This window comes from Microtus pennsylvanicus, chromosome 3, assembly GCF_037038515.1.
Source record: "Microtus pennsylvanicus isolate mMicPen1 chromosome 3, mMicPen1.hap1, whole genome shotgun sequence".
Lineage (NCBI taxonomy): Eukaryota > Metazoa > Chordata > Mammalia > Rodentia > Cricetidae > Microtus > Microtus pennsylvanicus.
In genome coordinates this window covers 49,568,295-49,595,500 of record NC_134581.1, presented here as the reverse complement: position 1 = coordinate 49,595,500, position 27,206 = coordinate 49,568,295, and the positions used below count along the sequence as shown (strand labels likewise).

Below are 27,206 nucleotides of genomic sequence, written 5' to 3'. Positions count from 1 at the left end.
TTTCCGGAGATGGAGTGGAGGAGGAATGAGAATCGATTGTGTGTCTGTGCAGCCTGTCCTCTGAGTGCTGAGAAAAGAAGGGCTCAGTTCATGGGGGCCTCTGTTGGGAATGAGTTTGTAGCCAACTCTTCAGGCATCACCCTTGGTGTCCTTTGTTTCCATTTTCTTACTTGTGAAATCAGTGACTTGGGTAAGACATTCGCTAGATCCACTGTCATGTTCCAGGTCCATGCACAGTGCATGGTACCAGACCGAGAAAAAAAAATCTAACAAGTGAACCAACCATTCAGTCCAATACTATGCTTCTCCAGTTGCTGAAATCGCGAGGCAAAGCCATGAAGACCCAGCACTCCTTGCTTTTCCTGATCTAGGCCGCCTTTGTGAATGGGGAAGGGGTCGTCTACAAACTGTGTTAGTGGAGAAGAGAAGAGAAAGCTATGCAAGTTATGGGGTAGGAGGCAGAGGAGGGGCCACGCTGCTCTTCTGCTCCTGTAGCTCTCCCAGGAGGGAGTGGTGCCCCTGCCATCTCTTCAGCCACACCCAGTGCCTCCCTCCCTTCTGGGGCCTCTTGGCTACATCTGGCCAGTTGTGCCTATCATTAGTTTTGACTTTGTTCAGGTTTGGCTCAGTGCTCAGTAACCTCTATATTAGAAATACATTTTTTATGATTATCCCCAACACACACCACTTCAGAGCAATAGGGATGTATAGAAAAGCATCAAGAAACAGGAAAACGACCTCAGCTATAGTCCTACTACCCGGAGCAATTGGCGTTTAAGCACATTTTCTTCTAGACTATTCAGTTTCTTCCTCTTAAGGTGAAAGTGCATTTTGTAGCTTGCTCTTCTCTTGGGTCAACATCATGGCATGCTTCCACATCCCTCACCACACCCAGCCTCACTTCATTCCTCCTGCCCCCCTGTGCTAGCCTTCTTCTCTTGGGGTCTCCGACTGTGTCCGAATTTCAACCTGTGCTCCTTTGCCCAAAGTACACCTGGTCTTCCATTTGTTTTTGTGAATAAAGTTTTACTAGAACATAGCTGTGCCCATACTTGTTTGTATATCTATTGCCTAGAGCTGGCTGTGTGCTGCCGTGGTAGAGTGGAATATCAAGATGGACCTCAGGTCCTACGCAAGGAAAAGTATTTACTCTCCGGCTCTTTGATGACCCTTGCTCTATTAGTCAACCGATAATAAATGAAACATAGCTTTGTGGTGTTTCAATTTCCGTGTGATAGATACCACTGTTGTCCTGGGTGTGGTGGTACATACACATATTCTCAGTGCTTGGAAACGCTATGGAAGGTCTTTAAGTTCACAGCCAGTCTAGGAAACAGTAAGATCTCTCAAAAAACAAACAACAACAACCAAAATCCCATTACAATTGCTATTAAATTAACAGTGTGATATTGGGCATAATACTTTTTATTTGAGGGGATAGGGTCTTCCTATGCAATCCAGACTGGCTGTGAACCTTCATCCCTTCTGCCCTCAGCTCCTACAAGGGATGGAATTGCAAGCGTGTGCCACCACACCTGACCTGAGAAGAGATGGGTTGCAGCACACCATAATAGAACATTTCTTCCAGATACCATAATAATGAACACTTAAAAGGACCAAGATACTAGCAAAATGCAACACAATGAGAAGAAATATAGAACTCTGGAGTATTTATTACAATGTCTTTCAACAAAGCTTAGCTCGTTTTAAGCTTTACAGCTTGCTGTGTTTAAATCAGTCCGTGAAGTTCTTGTCATTTTAGCCCCCAACTGTGTGACGGAGGTGGGCTGCCATTGTGGATGGAGAAAGGAATGTATAGGGATAATCCTAGCCCTCGGGGTGGGTCAGCTTGCTGCACACAGCCTGGGGAACTTCTGCTCAGAATGAGGACAGGAGCCCTTGGGCTCTGCTGTGATCTCAAACAGGAAGAAGGAAGGCCCCGAGAGGCAGAGGCCCTCTGCCCCAGGAAAGGGCTGGAGAGTCACATACTGCAGAGGAAGATAACTGTGACCCTCCACCCACCACACATGGAACTGAGTCATTCTTGAGGAACTTGCAGGAAGCACAGATGGAGCCCTGACCTCGGCTGACCTGGGCAGGGCACACCACAGAATGGGAGTATAAGGTCTGGCCTGCCAGCAGTTCACCCAGAAAGCCGGGCTCTCTGCTCTAGAAGTGCCAATGTACAGTCCCACTCTGACCTTCCCTAGAATGGGCCTGGCCAGCGGAAGCCACCTAGGGTCCCTGGGGCCATCTGACTTTGGGGATGACAGTGTTTAGGGTCCATATGGTGTCTCTGAAGATGACTGACTTGAGTCAGGTGGCACTTTCACTAAGGGAATCCCATGCCCTAAGTCCTCCCCTTCTAGCTGCTCAGTGGGCTCAGAAGCAGGCATTTCTGTGGCTGGTGGCTACAGGCGCATGCCCAGCTGGGAGACAAACGTGACTGGGTCATCTGCCTCTGGCAGAAGGGAAAAGACGGGTGCTCAGGCTCACGAGGCTGGGTTCCCATCCTGGTGTCACTCTGGCCTTGTCCTCAACCTCCCTAAATCTGTCTCCGCATGGGATCATCATGAGGACGATGAAGTTGATGGCTCCACCTGTGGCCACATGTTACCGATACCGAGTGTGAGCATGCTCCAGTGGTGTGATTGGTGAGTGTGAGATATTTACACAGACACCAAGCGTGAGAGGGCAGGCAGCACGCTGCACCGTGGTCTCTGCCAGCAACACCAGGTGCTAAGAAACGCATGTTCTCAGCAAAGAGTTGCCAGTCATTACAGCCAGACCCTCCCCACCCCAGGGCTCCGAAAGGAGCAGTCTTGTTAATGTCAATACCTTGTCCCAGTTCACGGAGATTGAAAAGTGGGAGGAGAGGGAATAGGAGCTACTGGGGTAACAATTTCCATCTCTTCTTCCTGTAGTAGCTTTGCTCTTGAGGGCAAGTTCAAGGAGTGATCAGGGTGAGCTTCGCGGGAGAGGCAGAAAGTGGCCTATGGGCTTAAGCTGGGTGTTTACAGTTTTCTAAAGACAGATTTTATTTTTATCTTGATTATGTGTGTGCTGAGTGTTGGCGTGGGTCTATCCATGTGGGTGCAGGTGCCTGTGGAAAGCAGAGGTGTTAGGTCCCCTGGAGGTGGAGTTACAGGCAGCTGTGAGCCACCTAGTGTCGGTGATGGGAGCCAAACTTAGGTCCTCTATAAGAAGTATCTTAAGCCCTTGACCTACTTGGTAGTGGGGTTTTTGGAGTTTGCGTGACCATGGGGTATGTGGCTACTTTACCCATTTGAAGATGGAAGCTGAACCAAGAAAGAAAAGAATTGTGGGATGTGTGTGTACGTGTGGTATATATGAGTATATGTGTGTTTGTGTGTGGTCTGTATGAGTATATGTATGTCTCTGTGTATGTTGTATGGTGTGTGTGTGTGTGTATGGTGTGCTATGAGTGTGTGAATGTTTGTGTCTGTGTGTGTTGTGGTGTGTGTGTGTGTCTATGTTTGTGGTATAGTATGTGTTTTATATATGTGTGAGTGTATGTATCTGTGTGTGTATGTGTGGTTTGGTGTGTGTGTGTGTCTGTTTGTGGTATCTATGAGTATGTGTGTGCCTGCATGTGTTGTGGTATGTGTGTGGTATGGTATCCAGGCAGTTTCTGAGGCTTTGTAAATGGGGACAGTGTGGCCCACAGGAGGGGACAATGGGGGCATCCTCCTTGGCATCAGATGAGACATCAGGAAACCACATACACTGTATTCACACTACTGTCATGTGACCTAAGGCCATCTGCAGCAGATGGGACCAGAATTAACTAGAGCAAGGTTCCCAACCAAGGAATGAGGATGCCTACATCTTGTCTGTACCCACACCTCTCTGATGGGCTGGCACCAGCCAGGGCAGGTGAGAGGCCCGGAACCAGAGCCTCCACTGGCTCTCCCTCCTCACTGCACAGTGCCCCCGCGCGAGTCAGAGCAGACAGGCAGGGTTCCCGCCTCTTCAGATCCTGGTCCTATTACGAAGGAGGGCCTAAGACACTTCACTAGATGTGAGAGAAAAGTTTTAGAAGAACGCCAAGATTCTATTGCCTTACTCTGCCTCCTAAGTCTTGGGGTCACAGGCGGAGCACCACGCCCGGTTTATATGATGTTGGGGACCAAACCCAGGGGTATTCTACAGTCTGAATGACACCCCAACCCTTAAGGGTTGACAGTCTTTTCCCTGAGTGCCAGATTGCTCACAGCCTCAGCTCTGATCTAGCCCTAAGATCATCACACAGGATCCAGGACAAGCACCAGGAGCATTAGAATGTTTATCAGTAGTGTCTAGGACCTTGCTGGAAACATGACAGTTCTGACTCTCCACAACACCCACCCACTCAGTAGCTATGCACGGGGCATAGCAATCCACACTGTATACTTGTATTTCAGGGGTTCAGACACACACTCATTTGGGACCCAGTGACTGAAACAATTCAGTGCCTGCCTCAGTTTCCATACCCTGTACAGCACTCAGGGTGAGAAGCATTTATGAAGGAGCCACCTATTGGTCCTCCAGGAAGCTCCTTGGGAGGCTCAGCCCGAGCCAGGACCATAGACTTGTGACTTAGGTCCAGAAGCCACGGACAACGTTGCTTGCTAAGGTGGGTATTGTGGTTTGAGAGAGAAACGTCCCAGAGGCTCGAGTGTCTGAACACTGATCCCCAGCTGGTGATAGAATTTGGAAGGCTGTGGAGTCTTCAGGAAGTAGGGCCTTCCTGGAGGAAGTGGGTCACTAGGGTAGCCTTAAAGGCTTTATATAGCCCAGCCCCAGTTCCTGTCTCCTGTCGGTTTCCTGGCAGTGGCTACAATGCCAGCAGGTGTCTCACGCCCCTGTAACCATGCACTCCCCACCGTGACGGACAGAGTCCCTTCTTAAACTGTGAACCCAAACAAGCCTTCCTTTAAGATGCTTCTTGCAAGATTTTGGCAAACAAGAAAAAAGTCAGAGAGTGTAGAAGAGTCCTTACACATTGTCACACTGGTCACTGAGGAGGAACTGGCCCCTGGCACTATTCCAGAGCCTCAGCATCGGGAAGGCCCGAATGAGAAGGAGGAGGGCGGGCTGGGGCTCATATCAACAGCAAAAGCAGAACAAAAGAATAGAAAAATCTCCAGGGAAGGAGCATCCAGACCCCTCCCCGCTGGAAAGTCACATTTATCTTTCAAAGTAAATAGCGATCAGTCGTCCCAAGGAACAAGGGGACTTTCAAATAATGGCCAGCATGTGTTGATATTGACAGTGGCCCATAAATCTCAATTTTGCTGGGAGAGAATGTTGGGTGGCATTTTAATTCCAAGCCATGGGATGAGGAAGGGGAGAGATTTACCTCTGCTGTGAGTCTTCGTGGAGCATGCTTAGACGCACGGACCAATGGGCGGGGACGTAAGTGCTAATTGATGACCTCCACCGTGCTTCATAACACCCCATTATCCCGATGAGAAGCATGGCAGCCAAAATAGCTGAGCCGGGGGGCGGGGGCACTCAGAGATGGGCTTCTGAGCAGCCATCTAGGAAAGACTAAGGGCCCTGGGGAGCCTCACCGGCTTGGCTAATTGTTCCTTCTCCCCAGGCCCCTGCCCTTGCTAGCATGCCCACTGCCCTTGTGTGTGCTCAGTGAGTGCTTTCAAGCGACCTTGCTCTCTGGGGAGCTCTCTGCTTCTCCCTCTCTGCAGTCCTCCAGGGTGGACAAGAGGCCTCTTCTCTTAATAGTTTATGATCGCACTGCAGAGAACCGACTCCCATTCCCTGGTCCGCCACTGGAAACAGACATTTGGTTTCTACTTATTTACTGGCGCCAGACACTCTGCCGAGTGCCTTTACGTATATCATCTCATTAACTCTAATTTACTGTGTGACTTTGGACTGGTTGCTTGCCCTCCTTCAGCCTGACTCCCTCCTCTGGAGCCTGAGTACCTGTGGCTCAGGCTAAGTCTCCTCTGGAGGGAGGAGGGGAGGCGGGTTTTATTTGTCCGCCCTCCCAGTACTGAGCACACGCTCTGGTCCAGTGTCTGCACTCAATCAATGTGTAGGTAGTTGGGAAGGAAAGAGAGAAGTCAGCCAGTGAACCCAGATACTTGGCCTGGACTAAGAAAATGGGGTAGAAGTCCTGAGAGAATCTATGAGTGTGTGTGTAGATGAGTGTATATTGTGTATGTATAATAATGTATATATATATGAAAGTGTGTGCTCTGTGTGTGTGTGTAAGAATATGTGTGTGTGAAATGAATTGTTTTTCCCTGGCTTATTGGAAGCTGAAAGAGGGCTGTTGGGGATTTTGTGTCTGCTGTGTGGAGCCCCTGACTCTGTAAATCCAGCAAAGACAGTGAGTCACCCAGGGTCATATGACCTTCTGGTAACAAGCTTTGAGCCCTAGCTCATGCCTGGCACCTGCTAGCATGGGTAGGGACAGCATCTTACAGTGCATTCGGAACTTGTTACAAAGGGCTTGGACCTGATGAGGTAAACATAATCGCTGGGAACAGGAAACAGTCCCCGGAGAAGCAGCCCTAAGCAACTACTGTCTAGGCCCCAGTTCCCCTCTGGTGGGTTTCAGAGCCTCCTGCTTGCTTGCAGCCTTCCCCAGCTGGATAGGTTTAAAAGGCTGGCCCATTCTCTCCTGGAGGACTTGGTAGGAAGCTTATGAAGCCTTGAGAACAGTACAGACCATGGAGTCAGTCGGACTTCGCTCACTGTGACAGGCCATCAGCTGATGCCTGATAGTTAGGCTGTGTCAACCCCCGTTTCCTCATATTTAAAACAAGAATACAAACATATCCTTTAGAGAGGACATGAAGTGGGAAGGGGAAGGTTCGGGGATACCTGGGGGTAGTGGGAGGGAGGGTTGGAATGGATGTGATTAAGGTACATTGTCTACATGTATGAAATTGTCAAAGAATAAATAAAAATATTTTAAACTATCCTTTGTAATTGCTGGGGTTTGGTGTCCTGGGTCCCCACTTACAGGGTTCAGCACTCTAGGCCCTTGTCCAGGGAGGAACTCCCCATTCCTCCAACCCCACCCACCAAGCTCCAGAGATTCCCCAGCAGCCTCCACACACCCGCTACCATCCCCCAGTGCATCTGTAACCGCTGGAACCTTGGTCCAGACTGCCCCTGGAGAGGTAAGCTGCTGGGTCCCCGCTTAGAGGGTTCAACTCAATAAAGACAATTTTATTGTCATTGCTTGTCATTGCTGGGGTTTGATGCCGGTGGCTAGCCTAGCTCTAGATTCAGTGAGATACCATGTCTCAAGGGAGTGAGCCAGAGTTATAGAGCAGGACACCGGATATCCTCCTCTGGACTCCAAACATGCACATACCCGAGCACCAACACGGACGCGCGTGTGGGCGCACGCGCGCGCGCGCACACACACACACACCCTTTACAGATTCGAGGTTGTTGCAAGAGTGAAGCTTCTGATTTAGGCAAAGTCCTAGCCATACTAAAAAGCCTTTGCAGGCGGATTTGAGTCAGGGGGCTGAGTTTTATATTTCTTTGCATTTCTTCCCTTCCCTGGGCCCCTCCCTTGCACACACGTTGCCTGGAGTCTACTAGTGGGTCTAATTTCGAAGTCACAACGGGAGCCAGTTACTGTTTCCTTGTTACTGAACTTGAGGGCAAACTCTATGCCCCAACAAGCCAAATGGGGTCATCCCTCTCTGAGAAGTCAATTGAAGTAGAAAAATTAATAATAAAAAACAAAAAAGGAGCTTTGTTTAATGTGGACACATTGGGAAGAGGGACGAAGAGATCCAGTGACCCCACTCCAATAGTTGGGGTCCCAAAGTGAGATTATAGTTTCACACCAGCCAAGGATATGTGTATTTCTCCGTCCTGCTAAAGGCGTGGCCCACAATAATCATCATTGTCTGGGCTTCTGTCTCGTCCTGTAAGATGGTCTGAGAAGTTGTACGTCTTTGTCTTGGAGACAAGTTCTCCCTTCTGGCTGGTGCCTTTCCCTTCTTCCCACATGAGAATCCTGGAGGGTGGGGGTGGCACTCCTGTTTCTTGGGGTCCATTGTTTCAATAGTCTAATAGATGGAGAGACACAAATGCCTCTTTAGAATATCTTCATTTTCCACTAGGCTAATTACACCTTGGAATGTTGCTTCCCAAAATGTCCTTTGGGGACCCACAACATTAGCGTCGCTCACACGCTTGTCAGATGTGCAGGCCTGTGAAGCGCATCTCAGATCTGATAGGAAGAGTCCCTGGCTACAGCAAGCTCCCTAGGCAGGCCACGTGCATGGGGAAGTTTGAGAAGTGCTGCTTTGAGAGCAACATCTGAAGCCCGGGGGTGGGGGGTGGGTGGGGGTGGGTGGGAGAAGCTTCAGACTCCCATAAAGGCAGTGAACACAGTGGCGATGGACAGGCAGACAAACAACACACACCAAGAGAAAAGGCTTTTTCAACTCTTGACCATCCGGAAGTGGTTTCCTGGCTCCGTGGAAACCCAAAGGACGTCTGTGAGATCCATAACAGGAGCACAGGCAGTTGCTCATATGCTCAGGAGAGAACTCTGGTTCTACGTGGGAGAGTAAGACCAGACCTGAGCTGGGTCCTCTTTGCCTCTAGGGTGTTTTCACGTCTAGCATGGGTATGGGATTTACCAGCAAAATGACATGAAACTCACTTGCTTTTAAAAGTGTACATCACCTCCCATGCTCTGACGAGGCAAATATTCCACAGTCATTTGCCTCTAGTTTACTGTATACTGGGCCTGCAAGTCTGGGGGGGTTAAGACAGGCCCTGTCCTGGAGGCGCTGCTCCCCATCCAGGGAAAGATATACAAGGTAGATAATGAAAGAGCAAGAAGCCAGGGGCCGTGGAAGACTATGGGCAGCGCATTTGTGTGCCACTGTGGGTAACAAGCACTCAAGTGGGTGCCAAGCACACCAGAGAGACCCAAGAGGCGACAAAGGAATCCTGACTGGATCCTGTTAGGAAAAATACCAAAGAGAAGATTCTTGAAAGGACAAATTTGAATGTGGACAAGATACTGGATAATATAAAATCATCACATAAAGGGGGCTGGAGAGATGGCTCAGTGGTTAAGAGCACTGCCTGCTCTTCCAAAGGTCCTGAGTTCAATTCCCGGCAACCACATGGTGGCTCACAACCATCTGTAATGAGGTCTGGTGACCTCTTCTGGCCTGCAGACATACACACAGACAGAATATTGTATACATAATAAATAAATAAATATTTAAAAAAAAAATCATCACATAAAGTGTTTCCCCCTACCAGGTTTAAGGACCAGAGTTTAGAACTCCAGGAACTCATGTGAAAACCAGGAATGAAAGCTCATTTGCAATCCAAATAGAGGCCAGGCCAAGACAAGAAATCCTCGGAGCAAACTGGCTGAGTGGTCTAGTCAAGTGAGCTCTAGATTCAGTGAGAAGAACCTTCCACAATATATAAGGTGGAGAATAATCTAGAAGACACTTGATGTCAATCTTGAGTCTCTACATATATTTTCATACATGTGCATAGTACACACACATCACGCAAACAAATAAACTCATGTGCACATCACACAAGCATACATACTGAAAAAATTCAAATATTGTGGTGTCTATAATTTTGAGGTTGTGTGTGTGTGTGTGTGTGCCTATGTTGGTCTCCTGCTCCTCTCAGTTGTTTTACAAGTCACACATACACGCACACACACACAAACACACACACGAGAGAGAGAGAGAGAGAGACAGAGACAGAGAGAGAGAGCAAATACAGGGAAATGTTAACAATTACTGAACTGTCTGGAGGGAATATGCTAATTCAACATCCTTTAAACTTTTTCATCTATTTCAACTTTTGCAACAAAAGGTGGGAAGCACCTTGGGGGCGGCACATGAATCAGGCGAGTTCCCAGTGCAGACTACTTGGTAAACACATTTGCAAATGTTTGTTTCACAACCATCAAGGAATAACTGCAAAGCATTTCATCTTATTTCATCCTCAAAACAGCCTAGGGGGCTCTCACTGGTCACCTCATCATGAGTGAACATGAGGTCCAAAGACTTATAAGTGATTGGCCCATAACCACCGGTGTAAGCTGACACAGCCAGGACACAACTCAGGTCTCTAGATCCCACACATGTTCTTTTGGGCTTTCTAGAATCTTTCTCAGGAACCCACAATTTATTTCTTTTTATTATGCTTCTCTGTGTGTGTGAGAGCATGCATATGTGTGAGCATGTGTGTATGAGCATGTGTATGCATGTGAGCATGTGTATGCATGAGTGTGTGTGCATGCGTATGCATGTGAGCATGTGTATGGTGTCATGTGTATGCATGTGAGCGTGTGTGTGCATGTGTATGCACGTGAGCATGTGTATGGTGTGCATGTGTATGCATGTGAGCGTGTGTGTGCATGTATATGCATGTAAGCATGTGTATGGTGAGCATGTGTATGCATGTAAGCATGTGTGTGTGCATGTATATGCATGTGAGCATGTGTATGCATGTAAGCATGTGTGTGTGCATGCGTATGCACATGAGCATGTGTATGGTGTGCATGTGTATGCATGTCAGCATGTATGTGTGTGTGCATATACATGTGAGTGTGTGTATGGTGTGCATGTGTATGCATGTGAGCATGTGTGTGTGCATGCGTATGCACGTGAGCATATGTATGGTGTGCATGTGTATGCATGTGAGCATGTGTGTGTGCATGCGTATGCACGTGAGCATGTGTATGGTGTGCACGTGTATGCGTGTGAGCATGTGTGTGTGCATGCATATACATGTGAGCGTGTGTATGGTGTGCATGTGGAGGCAGTAGAACGCCCCTGCTTGTCATCATCAGAAACACTGTCCACCTCCTTTGATACAGGTTCTTTCACGGGCTTAGGTTAGGCTTGCTGGCCACAGAGTCTCCCAGGTGTCTTGCGTCTTCCTCTCCAGCTCTGAGATTACAGGTGTACACCACACCTGTCTTTCTTTACATGTGTTCTGGGGATGGAACCCATATCCTCAGGCTTATGAGGCAAGCACTTTATTGACAGAGCTATCTCCCCAGATTCCCTGTTTTATATCCGTTGAGTTGCTTGTCTCTGGCAGATCAGGAGCCCTAGCCTAGGCACAGGATCCCAGAGTGTGGGAGGGTGCTCTTCCAACCCTGCTCTGCTCTTGGGCGCTGGCTATCACTGTACCCTCCTTCTGGGCTTGTCAGGAGTGTGGGGAGAGGAAGCAAGGCATTCCAGAGGAGGGTGGCACACGGCCTTGGGCCCTTTCTCCTTGGCTGATGCCTGGCTGGGTGAACACAGGGGAGAAACCACTCCCAAGGCAGGCTGTATGTTTTTGGGTTCATGCCACACACACCCTCAGTAGATGGTGCTTCATTTTGGGTCCGTGCCAGAGAGTGAGTTTATCACTCCCCCTCTGTGTGAGCCAGATAAACACTCCTTCCTGGGTTCCTGCCAGTTACTGCTGGAGCTGCCAGCAGGTCTTGAACACTTGGCTGAAAGGGGGCTGCCCCCCTCCCTATCAGCCGCCAGCTGGCTCCTGCATAGCTGGGCTATCACTTCTCACCCTGCCAGGAAAGGACCCCGCTTGGGTCTGGTAGGAACCTACTACTCTCTGTCCAATGTCGTGAATGTATCTAAGCCTCTTTTCTCCCAGGATTTGTCATTGAGCCTATAAAAGAAAGACATATGTATGATGTCTACAGCATCCTCATCTGTAGCCCAGGATCCTGATTAGGGGACCTGTGTTGCCTCAAGTGACATCAAAAAGTGAAAAGTGCAGACAGGCAGGTAGGGTCTTTAGAGTGCTGATTTGGGTTAAATGAGGTCATTGGTGTAGACACTAATCCTACGTGACCCGTGACCTTAGAAGAAGAGAGTAGGGACTGGAGAGATGGTTCAGGTAGTCAAGTGCTTCACAGGCAAACATGAGGACTTACATTAAAAAGGAAATCAGGCCTGAACTGTCAGTAGAAACCAGCCAACCTAAGCTACTTGGTGGGTTCTAGGACAAGAGACCTTTTCTCAATAACAGCAAAAAAGGTAGGTGGCACCTGTGGAATGACACCTGAGACTTCTTTTGGCCTGTGCATACATACACATGCATGAACCCCTGCATGTACACATGTGCATATACACTCATGCTCATGGGAGGTGGGGGGAGGGGATAGGAAATAGAACCATGGGGCATGGGGTGGGCAGATGAACACATCAGAGAACTGAGGCGACCACTCCAGAGAAGCGGACCCTATGGACGTCTTGATTATGGGTGTCTCCCTTCCAGAACCACAAGATAAACAATTTCCGTGTGTAAGCCACCCAGCCTGTAGCTCTTTGTTATGACAGTTCTGGCAGAAAACACTCTGAATGTTCAATAATCTTGCTGGAGTCTAGCATAAGACCTGGCACACATATCGTGGGTGGCTCCATCTCTGGGAAGTTGATAGTATCCACAGTCATCCCGAATGTGGCTTTTTTTTCTTTAGTTATTCGGGGGTGGTAGGTAGGTGGGTGTCCCTTCCTGAGAGGGTGCATGGAGTTTCTCCTGCTTGGGCAGCTCCTTTCCTGATTACGATCGTTAACATCACCTCTCAACTCTTTACCTGCCTACGATGGAGGTGGTTACCGTGATAAGCTTAATTGAGGTGTTGGGACACACCACTGACATCATTCCTTGGACTGGGATCCTGGATTGTATAAACAGGAAAATGTGAGCAAGTTCAGGCCTTTATAGGGCTCTACTTCTTGACTGTAGACACAATGTGACCAGCTGCCTGGTCAAGCTCCTGTCACCATGCCTCCCCCATCACAACGGGCTGTAACCTCAAGCTGGAATCCCATAAAGCCTTTCTCCCCTGTAAGGGCACCTGTCAGGTGTTGTATCATACACCATGTAAAGTAACAAAGACACTGATAACTCATTAGTCTGTGTCCCTATGTGTGACTGATGGTGGTGGCAAGGATTACTTAATGACGGGACAGTTGAGCGAGTTGAATGATTGGCAAGAAGGTTATTCTCAGAGCAGACGTCCCTGTGTTAGTTAAACCATAGAGGCCATGAGGATCCAGCTCAGTTCATAGAACTGGACCTAGAGGACTCTTGGGCGGCGCCCTCTGGAGAAAGCATGGTCACCTTAACACGGGCCTACAATGTCCACCCTTGATCCAGGGTGGCGCCTTCCTCTGGGGTTAGTGCTCATATCTTGTTCCAACTTGACTCCTGGGAGCTACAGGCTAGGATGGAATTTGAGGGGAGGGAGGACTGGGACTTTGTGTGTGGATGACTCTGCTCCTGGGCCACTGAGGTTGTTTCTGCTTGTCACCCCTAAGTAGCTCAGCTGAGCATTAGAGGGTCAGAATATGTCCCCAGTTCCTTGACATACACAATAGAATGGATGCACTAAAGGCTAAGGTGCTCTCCTGGGGACCCCAGGAGATACCTCCTGTCACATCTCCCAGACTGAATCAGGGAAGCAGTTCTAGGCTTGCTGGAAGGCTGAGAGGTTGAGTCAGACGGGTCTGGCTGTGACTAGTGACTTGGCCACTCCTTAGCTGTGTTAGTCATAGCAGGTGACTTCATGACTCTGAGCTACTATGTCCCCATCTGTAGAAGAGGGTCAATAATACCTATTTCACAGTGTGGATCCTTATATTAGCTGAAATGAAAAAGCATTTCAGATGATGAGATGGCTCCGAGTTTAAGAGCACTGACTGCTTTTCCAGAGGTCCTGAGTTCAATTCCCAGCAACAACATGGTGGCTCACAACCATCTGTAATGAGGTCTGGTGCCCTCTTCTGGTGTGCAGGCAAACATGCTGCATATATAACAAACAAATAAATATTTAAAAAAAATAGTAGCTGCCTGGGCTGGAGAGATGGCTCAGCAGTGGTTGCCCTTCCAGAGGCCCTGAGTTCAATTCCTAGTACCCATGTTGCAGCTAACAACCATCTCTAACTCCAGGTCCAGGGTATTGGACACCCTCTTCTGGCTTCTGCGGGCACTGCACACATATGGTGCACAGACAGGCAAAACACACATACACATAAACTTAAAGTAAATGAATCAGAAGAAGAGCAGCACTGTCATTTTGCACATCTTGATTCTACTCCATTGAAGCAGTGTAAGAGCCCCTTTCTTCCCCCAGAGCATCAAATCTAAACTGTCCTCATTTGCACTTGGTCAAAAACTGATGCGTGTCCATTCCAGAGAGTATTGACGAAGACATGGAGTTCTGGTCATTGAGTGCTTATACAGTTCACACAGAATCACGCCTTTGTCTGGGAACTGAAGCCCTCAGGCAGTTGAGTCACGCAGGGTTACATCAGGACACAAGGTCATATTAGACACAGAACCCCCTCCCCTCTGTTCTCTCCTTTCCCTGTCATGTAAAGTACTGAACCGGGGGATGTGAGCACTGTGGGTCTCCTTGCACCATGACAGCCACTGAATTACCCAGAGGACACCTAGGATGTCAGTGCAGAAGGGAGCGGGCTCATTTCTCAAGCACATTGGAGGTAAAGGGAGCGCTACAGGCTGGGCAGGGGGCAAAGAGCGGATGGGAGGCTCTGCAGACATCCCCTGGAGTCCTTTATGTGAGAGGGCATGAAAACAAAGAAACAACAGTTCACCTCACCTGCAGCCAGGTCCCAAGAGGCCAGCTGAGCACACACAACATTCACAGGGTATAGCAGGTAGGTAGGAATCCTCCATCTCTGTGTTAGGACAGAGATGGGGGCTGTGGAGGTCCCAACTGTCATGAAACCATCCCCTCCTCTGACTATAGGCATGTGTGATGGATGCTCCTGTGTCAACCTCAGCTCAAGACTTGGGGGTGTAGCTCAGTGGTAGAGGGTTACCCAGCAAGCCTGCTGTCCTGGATTCTGTCCTTCAGACTGCAAACCTCGGCTCAGTCTCCTTTTTGTCTTCCCACCTCACCTATGAGGTCATGCTTGACTTGGTGTAATAATTAGTCAGGGATGATTGCCTGGCCTCAGATTTGCCTTCTCTTTTGATGGAATCTAGCCCAGAATTTCTCTGTTTACTGGGCCTTCTGTAGACTCATCAACACAAGCCCAGTTCTCCTAAGCAGCCTCAACCCCTCCCCTTTTCTTGCTGCAGTAAGCCAAAGAAACCTCCCTTGGCTGCTTTACTCATCATCCAATAAAAGCAACACATATACAGAAGGGCACCCCACATCGTTTGGTATAAATTGCTGTTGTGATAGTTAAGATTGTCAATTTGACAGTACCTAAAGCCACCTAGACACACCTCTGGGCATGACTATAAGGGAGTTTTAGACTAGGTTAATTGAGGTGCAAATGCCTACCCTAAATGTGGGCAGCACCATCCTACAGCCTTGGGTCCCAGACTGAATAAAAGGGAAGAAATCAAGCTGGGCACCAGCATTGTCTCTCTCTCTCCTGCCTGACTGTGTATCCATTGTCACCAGCTGCCCTATGCTTCTGCTACCGTGTTGTCCCTGACACACAGGCTGTAAAAGTGTGAGCCAAAACAAACCCCTCTTTCCTTAAGATCATTTTGTCATGTGTTTTTGTCACAGCAGTGACAGAAGTAACTAATACAGCGGGCAAGCATCGACACCTGCAAACTGGGGTGTTTGTGCCTGTCTACAGGGTTACGGGAAGAACTCGTTTGGCTAATACAGGTGGGAGTGAATGTTTTGATGTAACATTGCTGTTGGTCAGTAAGCTAGTACCTTGTGAAATTTGCACATGGTTCTCTTTTTCCAGGAAGGGATTTTTAAGATGGAAGATTCCTACATGTCCTGGTTCAGTTTCATGGGAACTCCTCCCGTGACTTAGTGCTGGAATAGCAATGGACAAGAATACTTCCGATCCGCCCAGAGCTGGAGCTTGCTGAAGGAAGAGCCGAGTGTTTGTGTGAGGGCCCAGTGAGATGGCAAAACTGGGGAGCGCAGGGCCCCGCCCTTGTCCTTTCCTGCTGATATCATTGCTCTCCAGAAGACAGTGGCCAGGGTCTCCACCAGCTGGGAGATAACGCTCCTGAGGAGTCAGCTAGCAAGTTGCCCGCACGCACCTTCTTCTCAAATGTCAACCTGCATGTGGGTAGCACAGTCTCCAGGGCCAGGGTCAGGGTTTTGAGGGTGGGCTTGGAGGCCCTTGCTTCTGCTCACTTCTTTTCTGTGTCTTACTCTGGGCCATACCTAAGTCTCATGAATTCTCAATTCCATTTGCCTTTTTCCCCCAACCTTTGAAGTCAAAACTGGTTTATACGTTTTCCTTGGGACATTCTTCTACGTCTCTTACTTTGAGACGTGAATCAAGGGCTGGAGAGATGCCTCCGTGGTTAAGAGCACTGGCTGCTCTGGGGGAGGACCTTGGTTCAGCTCCCAGTACCCACGTGACAGCTCATGTCTGTCTATATCTCTAGTTCCAGGAGGTTCAATGCCATCTTTCGGCATTCTTGGGTACTGCATCAAACATAGTGTGCACACACACATGCAGGCAAATACTCCAACCGCATTAAAAACAAATACAAAACCCCCACAAATCAAGTACTTCTCCTCTGAAATGCCCTCTGGCTGACCATTCTCGCCTCAGAACTCTCAGAACCACATAAGCTTGCACACTTACTACACTGAATTGAAGTGGTCACACACATTCCTCTGCGGGGTTGGACTCTGTGAGACTGGGGCTTTGTGGGAAGGAAATGGTGATTTCTGTACTGACCTCAGGGCTTGGAACACAGTGGGTGGTTAATAAACTCCACCATTTGATGCTGTTGATCTTATGTTTCAATATAAATTAGTAGATTTTTTTTCTTTCATTACGTTGGTTCCTCTGAGAACTAGGGAGTTGGAACCTCTGAAGTTAGAAAATTGTGCTTAATCATGGGCAGGGCAGATCTTCTCCTCTGCGCGCTCACAGGCCCTGCCCAGATGTTGTGCTAATGCCCAACTCATGTGAAAAGAATGTCCTCAAGCAGAACTTCAGGGTGGCAAGGAGTGGCTCAGAGCTGTTGTAATTGACTGTTCATCTACCCATCGCCAGCGAGTCTCAGCCTGGATGCTTCTCCTCAAGAAATACTTTCTTTTCAGCTTGCAGATGTTTTATTTTAGAAGAACGCATTTTTATGAACACCTTGGGATATATATAAAATTGGGCCCACCAGCATTCTTTCATGGAGGCAGGGGAGGAGCTCCCAAGGCCCACCATTCTATGAGGGTTAATATGTAGTTGGTGATTTCTGGGTGAAGGAGAGACATTTTCTTTAGTGTTATAACCTCTGGCAAATGATCACGGTCCTGTAAATGACTTCTCACTCATGCTGGTATAAGCAATTCAATGAAACTCATTGTAGCGAGCACACACACACACACACACACACACACACACACACACACACACACGTCGAATGAGGACTAGTTGGGAAGATGAGGGGAATCAGTAGGGGTGAGAGAAAGACAAGAAAAGAGAAAATGTAATGGTGGTGAAATATGATCAAAATATGTCCATGCATATAATGTCCCAAAGAAGCCCATTATAGATAAAAGTAAATTATGTCACAGCTACTGGTGAGGGAGGTCAGTGGACAGAATTAATACATACTGAGTCCCAGCTTTTTAGTCTGGAGTTAGAGATGAAGCCAGGTCCACCTTGGGGGTTCATCTTGGAAGATGGGGGACAGAAGCAGGTGATTGTTCCTCTGTTGACTGTTTGGGATTTTCTAGTGGGGTCTCCGTGACCTCCACTTGCAGTAGCTAGTTTTTAATTGTCAACTCGACACAATTTAGAATCACCGGGAAAGGTAATCTTGATTGGGAAACTGTCTAGATCAGCGTGGCCTGTGGGTGTGTCTGTGGAGATTGCTTGATCGTTAGTTGATGTGGGAAGACCCCGTCCACTGTGAGCAGCACCATTTCTTAGGCAGGGGCCCTGGACTGTGTAAGAATAGAGAAAGCAGCTCTTGGCGTTTCTTTGCGCTCTTGGCGATGGGCATCACGTGATTAGCTGCCTTGAGCACCCCCCACCATGGCATCGCTGTTCTGGTGGGCTGAAGAAACATCTCTCTTCACTATGTTGCTTTTTGTCAGGATGTTTGGTCACAGCAACAGAAATGGAACCAGGACAGCATCCTAGCAGCATATCCCTCAGAAAGTCTTCAAAATGCCGAGCACCAGCTGCACCCCAGGCCCGCTGAGCTCAGAGCTCTGTGGATGGCCAGGAATCTTGATTTATTACTTTATTTTAAAAGAAACTCTCTTTTTAAAAAAAATTATTTATTTTGTGTGTGTGTGCGTGCGTGCACCCGACACGTGAATTGGACTGCACAAGGAGGCCAGAAGAGGGTGTCAGTCTCCTAGAGCTGGAGTTACAGGCAGTTGTAAGTCATATAGTGTGGGCGCTGGGAACTGAACTCGTGTCTTTGAGAGAGCAGCCAACGCTTTGAGTCTCTGCCCTGCTCCGTCTCTCCAATCCCCAGGAATTTCACTTAACAAATCCTCCAGGTGTTTCCAGAGTTCCACGGCTCTGGGCGAACCCTGCATTCCACTATAGTGAAGCTGATACACTTTTAAATCATTCAGATTACTAAAGTGACTATGCTATATTTTACATAAAATTTGGAAGATATAAAAATTCAGATATAAACTCAATGGAAGTAGAGCCATTTCTGTGTATTTTTCTTCCAATATGTTCTTCCCTTTCAACACTTCAAATAAACAGAGTTTCACACAATTGTGATTACAGGACAAATCCAGCTAAGCACACTGCCCTTTTCTCACCTACTGTTGGAACGTTAATACGACTTGCGCTGTCACGGACATGTTTTCCTACACCCTCCGCACACCCTACTGGGTAGCAGAGGGTGGATCCCAAAAGTGAGCTAATACGTGTGGATGTGAAGATAAGAGCGCAGAGGTGAAAATGTTTGCAAGGAGACCACCCTTTCCCTTGCTTTGAGTCTTTTCGCCATCCCCCCACCACAGCCCCAACCCCATGGGGAGAAATAAAAACCCTGAGTGTTTTTGGAAGTAGAATTATAAACAGAATAGTAGACAGCAAATAGCTTTGCCTTTTCAAAAGCCAAGGAGACGTCACTGCGCTCCCTAGTGGCAATGACTGAGAACTGCACTTGTTTTGGAGTAACCCAGCAGGCTCCCTAGGACGCTTCAGTCTGCATATCAATATTTTGGTCTTGGTCCCCAGACCTGTGCCTGTGAGTCCCAACACTGCCCAAGTTACTGTGACTCCTTTGCCCCATGCAGGATTGGATCTCCCACTGCGGCTCAAGTCCAGCTATGGTGCCTGTGGCCTCTTGACAGGGATCTGGGTGCCCTGCCCACCCCTAGCTAACCCCATTCCCTGGCAGGCTGGACCCCAGTTCTTTACTGAGAAGGCTCCACTCTAAAACAAACACTCTCCTTGGAACCAGTGGCCAGCCATCTTTATGGCAGTGAGAACGCTGGCCCCTTTGCCCTGTGTAGACTCCGTCAGTATGGTGTCAGAAATATAATCTTGGAGAATGTATTTGGGACTGCTCCGCTCTGTCTGTAAACCAGGCCTAAATCAGGGCAGCCTGTCTTCCTGCTGAGTCGCCTGTGAGTACCCGGCATAGCAGCTGGTGTCTTAAATAGGGCAGAGGGAGGGGAAGACCATAGTGGGAATCTAGATACCCAATTTTGGCTTTTGGCTGAGCGCTCTCTGGGTGATTTGTGTTTTTAGGTCAGTTTGCAGGCCCAAGGCCTTCAGTGGCGCTGCAGTTGTTCCCTGCGCAGTGCTAGGTCCCGGTGGGAGGCAGGCAGGGTGCAAATCACATGTCTGTCCTTTGGTCTGTGGCTTGCCTATCTAGGTGACACCCACCAGGAGGGTTCTGGACCCACTGGGCTGCAGGGGCAGGGTGTTTGGTGATGGGCAGGAGAGTCTCTTGAAGAGGAAGGGGGATTTCTGCAGAATGCTGGGAGCTGGTCCTCAGCTTCTGTGCATCCCTGGGTGTGCTCATCTGGGGTACACATTGCATTTCTGCCTCCCTCGGCTAACAGTGGTTAGAAGGGAGGAATTAGCAGTTCCTTTTGGGCAGTAATCTGAAGCTGGCTGGGCCTGCAAAGGTGAGCGGAGGTAACAGGTCAGAACTGTCAGTGCAAGATTCCTCTTTTCTAGTGGCCCTGTGGTCAGGACAAACCCAAGGTTGATCTATCTCCTTCCCAGCTGGAGATCAAACTCAATCATACGCTAGATGACCACTGAGATCCCCCCCCCAGTCTAAACTAATTGTAGGCAATCAGGCCAGCCTGCCTACCTCTCTCCCTTCCTCTTCCCCTCCCTCCTTCCCTTCCTTCATTTATTCTTATTCATTAAAATCTCACTCCTGCCCCAAAGAGCGTACCATGGTTTTGAAACTCAGTATGCTTTCAAACAAACTTCCAACCTCCAGTAAGATACATAAACAGACTGTTCATAGAATGATTCAATATGCTAGCTATTCCTTCCTATTTTCTGCCCTGCTATTTCATGTCAAATTTCCTTACACTTATTTTCAAAAGAAGCAAGATAAATTGCTTTTGAACTTTCTTTTTTGAGGTTATAGGTCCCTTTTACAATTTACCAAGAGGTAACCTTTACCAGTAGGCAAAGAACCTCCATCCCCTGCTCAAACCCCAACCTACACACAGCCTTGTTATCTCAGGCGGGGTTGGGATTCTGAAACTCACCACCTGGGCTGAATAAAGATAGCCAGTGTTGAGCTATGAGCATCTCAGGGTCTATAATAAGCGATTTATTCCATAATCCCATCGTTACTAACCTCCAAACTTTCTGCAACTTTTGGTAGGAGGCATTTAAATTTAATGGTGGACTTAGCAATTTCTGGGATCCCACCATTGGTGGTGGAGTCCAGTCTGTCGCAATTTACCTAGCTCCGTGCATGCGCTCACACACGCTCTCTCTCTCTTATGTCCTCTGTCTTCTCCCCCACACCCACCCCTGCCTCTATTTCTTCCTCCTCCTCCTCTTCTTCTTCCATGTCTCATCTCCTTCTCCATCACCTTGGTTCTCCCTTTGTCCTCCATTTCTACCTTTCCCTCCTCCCCCCTAGATAATTTACACTCAGAAGATATTCAAACTTGAAAGACGCAGGTGCATTATGAGCTCCCAGCCTATGCCGGTGCAAGGCGAATGCCTTGCTTCCTTCTTCCCCCAATGCCAGACTACAAGACCTCACTCAATCGCAACCCCCTTGAGGTGCCTTTTTTGCACGGGCACTTGGGAGTGAGCTCTTCCACACTCAGTTCTCTCGAGTGAGACTCACTGTATGCCACTTTGTGGTGGAGAAAAAATATACACCCATGTTTGATCTCTTCATTATTCTCAGTGGGCCGTCTTATACATTGGATTTGACACATAGATCGATCATTTTAATTCCCTTCTGTCCATAATATAAAAATATTTGCAGTATTATTTTTGCAAAAGTAGTAATTATTTTCTCAACTCATTCTTTAGTTTTAAAGAAATGGGTAGTTTTTTTTTATAAAAAGAAGATTAAATTCTAACTTTAAGATATTCAAATATAGTAAGTATTCTGTTGTGAGCTCAAATTTTTACTTGCCAAACAAATTCTTAAACTTTATGGTTCACAATCTGTTTTTGTTTTTAAACACAAACAAAAAAACCTTAGTGGATGGGTGTCACGTAAGGAAACAGAATTGAAGTAATGAAATCCTGTAGCTTCATCTTTACAATCTCTACCCTGTCATTTTTATTTTTAGCTTCCTGTTGGAATGCGGGGATGGGCATTAAGAACGTGGAAGGCTGGAGATGTGAAATGTGCCTGCGAGAGACAGGATTCTGAGCTTCTGCACACTCACACGGAGCACAATCGATTGCTTCCGAGCTCCAAAGTTCCGTAAGTAGAATGTGCACGAGTGTGGGCGTGCAGAGCATGCGCGGAGGCTGGGGACAACCTCAGGTGTTTGTCCTCAGCTCTCTCTCTTACGTGAGACAGGATCTCATTGTTTTTCATCATTGCGTATACCATGTTAATTAACTCTGGGGAGTCTTCTGTGGCTACCTCCCACCCCTCTGCAGGAGTGTTGAGATTACAGCTGTGTGCCACCCTGTCTGGCTTTATATGGAGATCTGAACTTAGTCCTCATGGCTTGTGTGACAAGCGCTTTACTCAATGAGCCTGAAGCTGATCGTTGACTTTAGCATTGTGGGTCCCACGCTGCATTGTTGTGGGACCCCCCCTCCCCCGCCCCGTGCACAACAGAATGGTTGTGGCATGCCTGGCCTCTGCCTGGAGAAGTGCTCTCTCCATGATGTACAACGAAAATTGCTTCTGGATACTGTTGGATGTTCCCAGGAGGGCAAAGTCACCCCCATGGAGAGCCATTTGCTGGAGAGCTCCATCATGAGATGCTGGTGGACCTGCAGTTTTCCTAGAAGCATATTGTACCATGCCATGTTGACAGATGAACTTGCATTCTGCAGAGAAAATTCTGCTTTCCTGGGACCAGAGGCGTCCTGACTCTCGCCCTCTGTTCTGAGGTCACCTCTGCTAATCAGCACTACTTCCCTCAGCTTTTGGATAAACCAGTACCCAAACAAATAGTGGGATGAGGAGACCATTGAGAAAAACCCAGAGAGTGCCAAGACGTGGGAGGTTGGGTGGGGTAGAGGCCAAACCTGCTCGGCATGGATTACTTCCAAGTCCCAAGTTTCAATGGCAACAGCGGTCTACACCTGGCAGTAGGATGGGTGAATGAAGTTGTGTAGTTACACAATGACACCAGCAAAGAGAATGAATGAACGTATCACCACGTGGAAGTGTGTAGATGGGACTTAACTCTAAACGAAAGAACGCTGCCTCAAGGGATTTCTCCTGAAGGGAAGAGTTCCCAAAGGGCAGTGTGACATGTTAAGGTTTAAGAGGTTCTCAAGGGAGGCTTTGGGGGTGTGAGCTCAGTTTGCAGACATTCTTTGAGGACGTATGATATAGGCTCTTTCTTCCCTCCCTCCCTCTGCCATCCCTCCTTTTGTGAAATAGCTCAAGTAGGCCTCTAACTCACAACAGTGCTCCTGCTCCTGCTTCCCCAGTGCTGCAGCTCCAGGTATGATGTCCTGCTATATATTTTTCTATATATATTTCATTACATAATATATATTATACATTTTAAAGATTTATTTATTATGCATACAACATTCCTTCCATGTATGCTTGCCAGAAGAGGGCACTAGATCTCATTATAGATGGCTGTCAGCCACCATGTGGTTGCTGGGAATTGAACTCAGGACCTCTGGAAGAGCAGTCAGTGCTCTTAACCTCTGAGCCATCTCTCCAGCCCCTATATTATACATTTTAGTAAAAATCAAATACAATGTACAATGTGCTTGGCCAAGAGGCAGAGAAAGCCTGACCCATTGTGAACCCAGGGACTAAAGATTGACATACTGATCAGGAGGGATCTTCCTGGTCACGTGTGATTTTGTAGTTCAAATCCTTTCCCCTCCTCAGCCATCCCTCTCCACATACAGACTTAGCTTTGGGGTGTGGATTAAAGAGTACCTGCTCCATAGAATTCTGTCACTTTCGTCCACTGTAGGTTAGACCTGAGCTCAATCTGCTCTGCTCGTTTCTGACTATACCCTGGCCTCCATTACGTCTGCCACACACTGTAGTTATAAAACGATCTGAGTAATTGTCACACGTCTTTCTGAGCGGATTATGTTTGTCCCTGGCTCTCCATCAACTTGCACACTTCCCAAATACCCAGTAAATCTCGAAAAATGTTGTTAGCTGAATAGGTGGATGGTTAACACTCCTTTCTTTCTCTCAGCTAACTTCTGTCTCCAGACTCATTTTATGTAGGTTTCCATCTTATACAGAAAATTCTGCCTGAAGAGTGGAAAAGACATTGCTCCTGTTTTGGCCCCTAGTCTTACCCTGCCCCTCTCTCCAAAGAGGAACCAAGAGATTGATAAAACTATCAGTGCATTCTAGAATTCCCCACTGTTTCTACAAGAACTTAGCCGGCCTCACATCTTCGGGCTGATTCTCTGGTAGGCAACATCGTGTGCTCTGTGGGGCCATATTTATTCTCCTTTTTGACAGATGTGGTAAACAGCAAGAAAACGATCTTCAGTGCTGTTGCTACAATCTGATCTAAACTATTTATATTTTAATATTTTCATTCAAGTATAGAAGTCAATAAAAATACAAAGCAAAAAATCATCAGGATTTTTACTTGAATGGATCTAAATTATGATGTGGGGGATGTTTTTAGGCAGGACACTAAGAATAAGATGATCAAGGAAAAATGCTAGCATTATATGTGGCACACAAAATGATTAGTAGGTGATAATATGAAAAGTAACAATATGAAATTAATAACTCATGTATGCTATGAAATAATAAGTTCAAAAGAACAGCCATTTTTCATAAGGGCTTTCTGGAATTTTCAGGTACACATCTTACCAGAAAGTTATTGATTCTCAAATTTTTTGAACTCCTTTCAAGCACAGGATTTTTTTAAAGATGTGTGTGTGTGTGTGTGTGTGTGTGTACTCATGTGCATGTGTGGTTTGTTTTGCCAACTTGACACAGGCTAGAGTTGTTTTGAAAGAGGGAACTGAAGATGAGAAATTGCCACCACCAAATCGGCCTGTGGGCAAGTCTTCTTTGGTGCATTTTCCTGATTGATGATCGTGTGGGAGAGCCCAGTTCACTGTGGGTGGTGCCAGTCCTGGACTAGTGGTCCTTGTTGCTAAAGCAGGCTCAGTTACCCAGGAGGAGCATAGCCATTAAGCCCTGCTCCTCCCAAGTCTCGGCTTCAGTTCCTGCTTCCAGGATCCTGCTCTGTGACTTCCCTTTATGGTTGGGACATGTAAACTGGAATAAATGCTCCCCTCCACAAGTTTTGTTTGGTCATGGTGCTTATCACAACAATAGAAACCTAACTAAGACGGTATACCACATAAGTGCCAGCGTCTGTGGAGGCCGGAAGAGTGTCAGATCTTCTGGAGTTACAGGGAATTGTGAATGGGCTTCGTGGTGTGGATGCTGGGAGCTGAACCTGGGTCTTCTGTAAGAGCAGCCAGTGCTCTTAACCACTAGACATCTCTCCAGCCCCCAGCATAGCCTTTGAGGAAAGAAAAGTCTAAGACTCTGGTGGAGGTAGAGGTTCAAATCTGTTACCTCAGTGCTCAGGGTTGAGACCAACTTGGGCTACTGTGGTGTTTTGAAAGAAAACAGCCCCCAAAGGGAGTGGCACTATTAGGAGGTGTGGCCCTGTCAGAGGAAGTGTGGTCTTATTGGCGGAAGTGTGTCACTGAGGGGGCACACTTTAAGATCTTTTTCTCAGACTTCATTTAGTTTGACAGTTAGTATGACTTCCTGTTGCCTGAAGATGTAGCACTCTCGGCTCCAGCACCGCGTCTGCCTGCACACTGCTGTGCTCCCCTTCATGATCATAATGAACTGGACCCCTGAAACTGTAAGTGAGCCACCCTCAATTAAAGATTTTCTTTATAAGAGTAGCTGTGGCCATGGTGTCTTTTCACTACAATAGTAAACCTTAACTAAGATAGCTGCATAGACCCTGTCTCCAAAGCCATCCATCCTTCCTGTCTAATTTGGTCAAATTGTTCAGTTATTTCAACTCTGTAATTTCCTGGTCTAACATACCATTCAGCTAGGAACCCGACTCCCGCTGTGAAATGGAACATATAAGAGTATCCTTGGCCATTAGTTAAGTTTACTAAGCAACAGACTAAACAGATAGATTGCTGGTGGCTCTTTAGTCCAGGAAAAAAAGCTTTGTTAGAACACTAAAGACTAGGAAACATGCAATGACATCTCTCCTTCAGACTGGACTAGACACAGGACTCGGAATCGTGTCCCCTTCTTCGGAGACAGCAAGGCGACCTCACAACTCCAGAAAGGTAGAACATTTGACTGCACACCACACTCCAAAATGGCAAATTTGAATCCAAATGAACCCTTAGGAAGATCCCAAGTCTTTCAGGTCATTGTCTGCTGCGGGAATCTCCCACAGTGTCCACATCACCCGGCAAGAGACGGCACTGCTAGTTGCAAGGGCTTTTTTTTTTTAAATTTTTTTTTTTACAACATCTTCTCTCCAAGCAGCTTTCTGGAAATCCAGTCCCTCTTATAAAGATCTAGCTGCACAGCGCTGGGTGCCTCGGGTGCCAATAACAGAACCACTTCGTGTGCTCTGAAGCAAATTCCATCCCCCACCGTCAATCTCTGCACCACATTCAAGAAAGAAAAATCTAGAGAAAAGATAAATTCCTACCTGTCCCCAAGCCTTGTCCGCAGGCACTTGACTGGATAAAGATGCATACAACCAAGAAGATGGGAGCATGGAGGGGACTTCCCATGTCTCTTGTCTTGCCCTGGGGTTCGTGGTCTTCTTGCTAATGTCTAGAACTAAAGAGACCAGACTGTTTCTTAGTACTCAGTTAGGGAAGGCCCCCATTAATTATTAACCTTAAAACATATTACCTAGTGTTTGGACTCTTTCTTTGCCTCCCCCAGTCCAAATCTAACAATATCTAGTATCAAAAAGATTGACCTACCGAAACACCTTTTATTTTGATAAATTTTGTAAATAAAACACCTCACCAGGTCTCTTTTCCTTTTGAGTCAAGCTCATAGTTCAGAATCAATCGAGAGTTAGTGTGCTGTGTTTGGAAATTTTATCAAAGGTGGGAAAGGTAACCTCTGCATCATTGGCCGTGTTTCACTCTAAAGCCCCTTGAAGGAGAGGTGGGGTCATGAACATCATTTTTCAAGTAACAGACTGACCCCAAAGAGAGAGAAGAGCCCACATCTCCAGGGACTCAGCTTCCTGTTGAGGTCAGTCAAGTTTCAGGCGCCTGCAATGTAAGCATAGCGGGGCAGCAATTCTACAGCTGAAAGAGGGGCCGAAAAGTGGTGCACTCAGGTTAAGAAGGACCTGAGTGAGAAGCAAAGATCAGAGTCTTCTGGGAGCCCTGTTGAGAGATACCCTGGGATAAACTCACTCACTGGGTTAATTAGTGTTCAGCTGAGCGCTGAAGGCTATGAAGCAAGGTCATTCAGCAAAAGCAAGTGGGGAAGAAGCCATGATGTGCAACTCTTGCAGGATTTCTTGGCTCTCTGGTGCTGTTTATATTTTATTTATTTTGTATGTGCACGCTGAAAAAATAAAGGCTGCATATTGAACA

At 47.5% G+C, this 27,206-nt stretch overlaps 1 protein-coding gene across 1 annotated transcript in view; it reads right to left on the bottom strand.

The window, feature by feature from the left end:
- The window catches only part of Lipc (lipase C, hepatic type), a 131,605-nt gene extending 105,178 nt beyond the window's left edge, over positions 1-26,427 (bottom strand). Inside the window, 1 exon segment of the mRNA XM_075965315.1 lies at positions 26,294-26,427. Coding sequence (XP_075821430.1) covers positions 26,294-26,378 — 85 coding nt within the window. The 5' untranslated portion in view covers positions 26,379-26,427.
- Between the last annotated feature and the right edge of the window lie 779 nt (positions 26,428-27,206).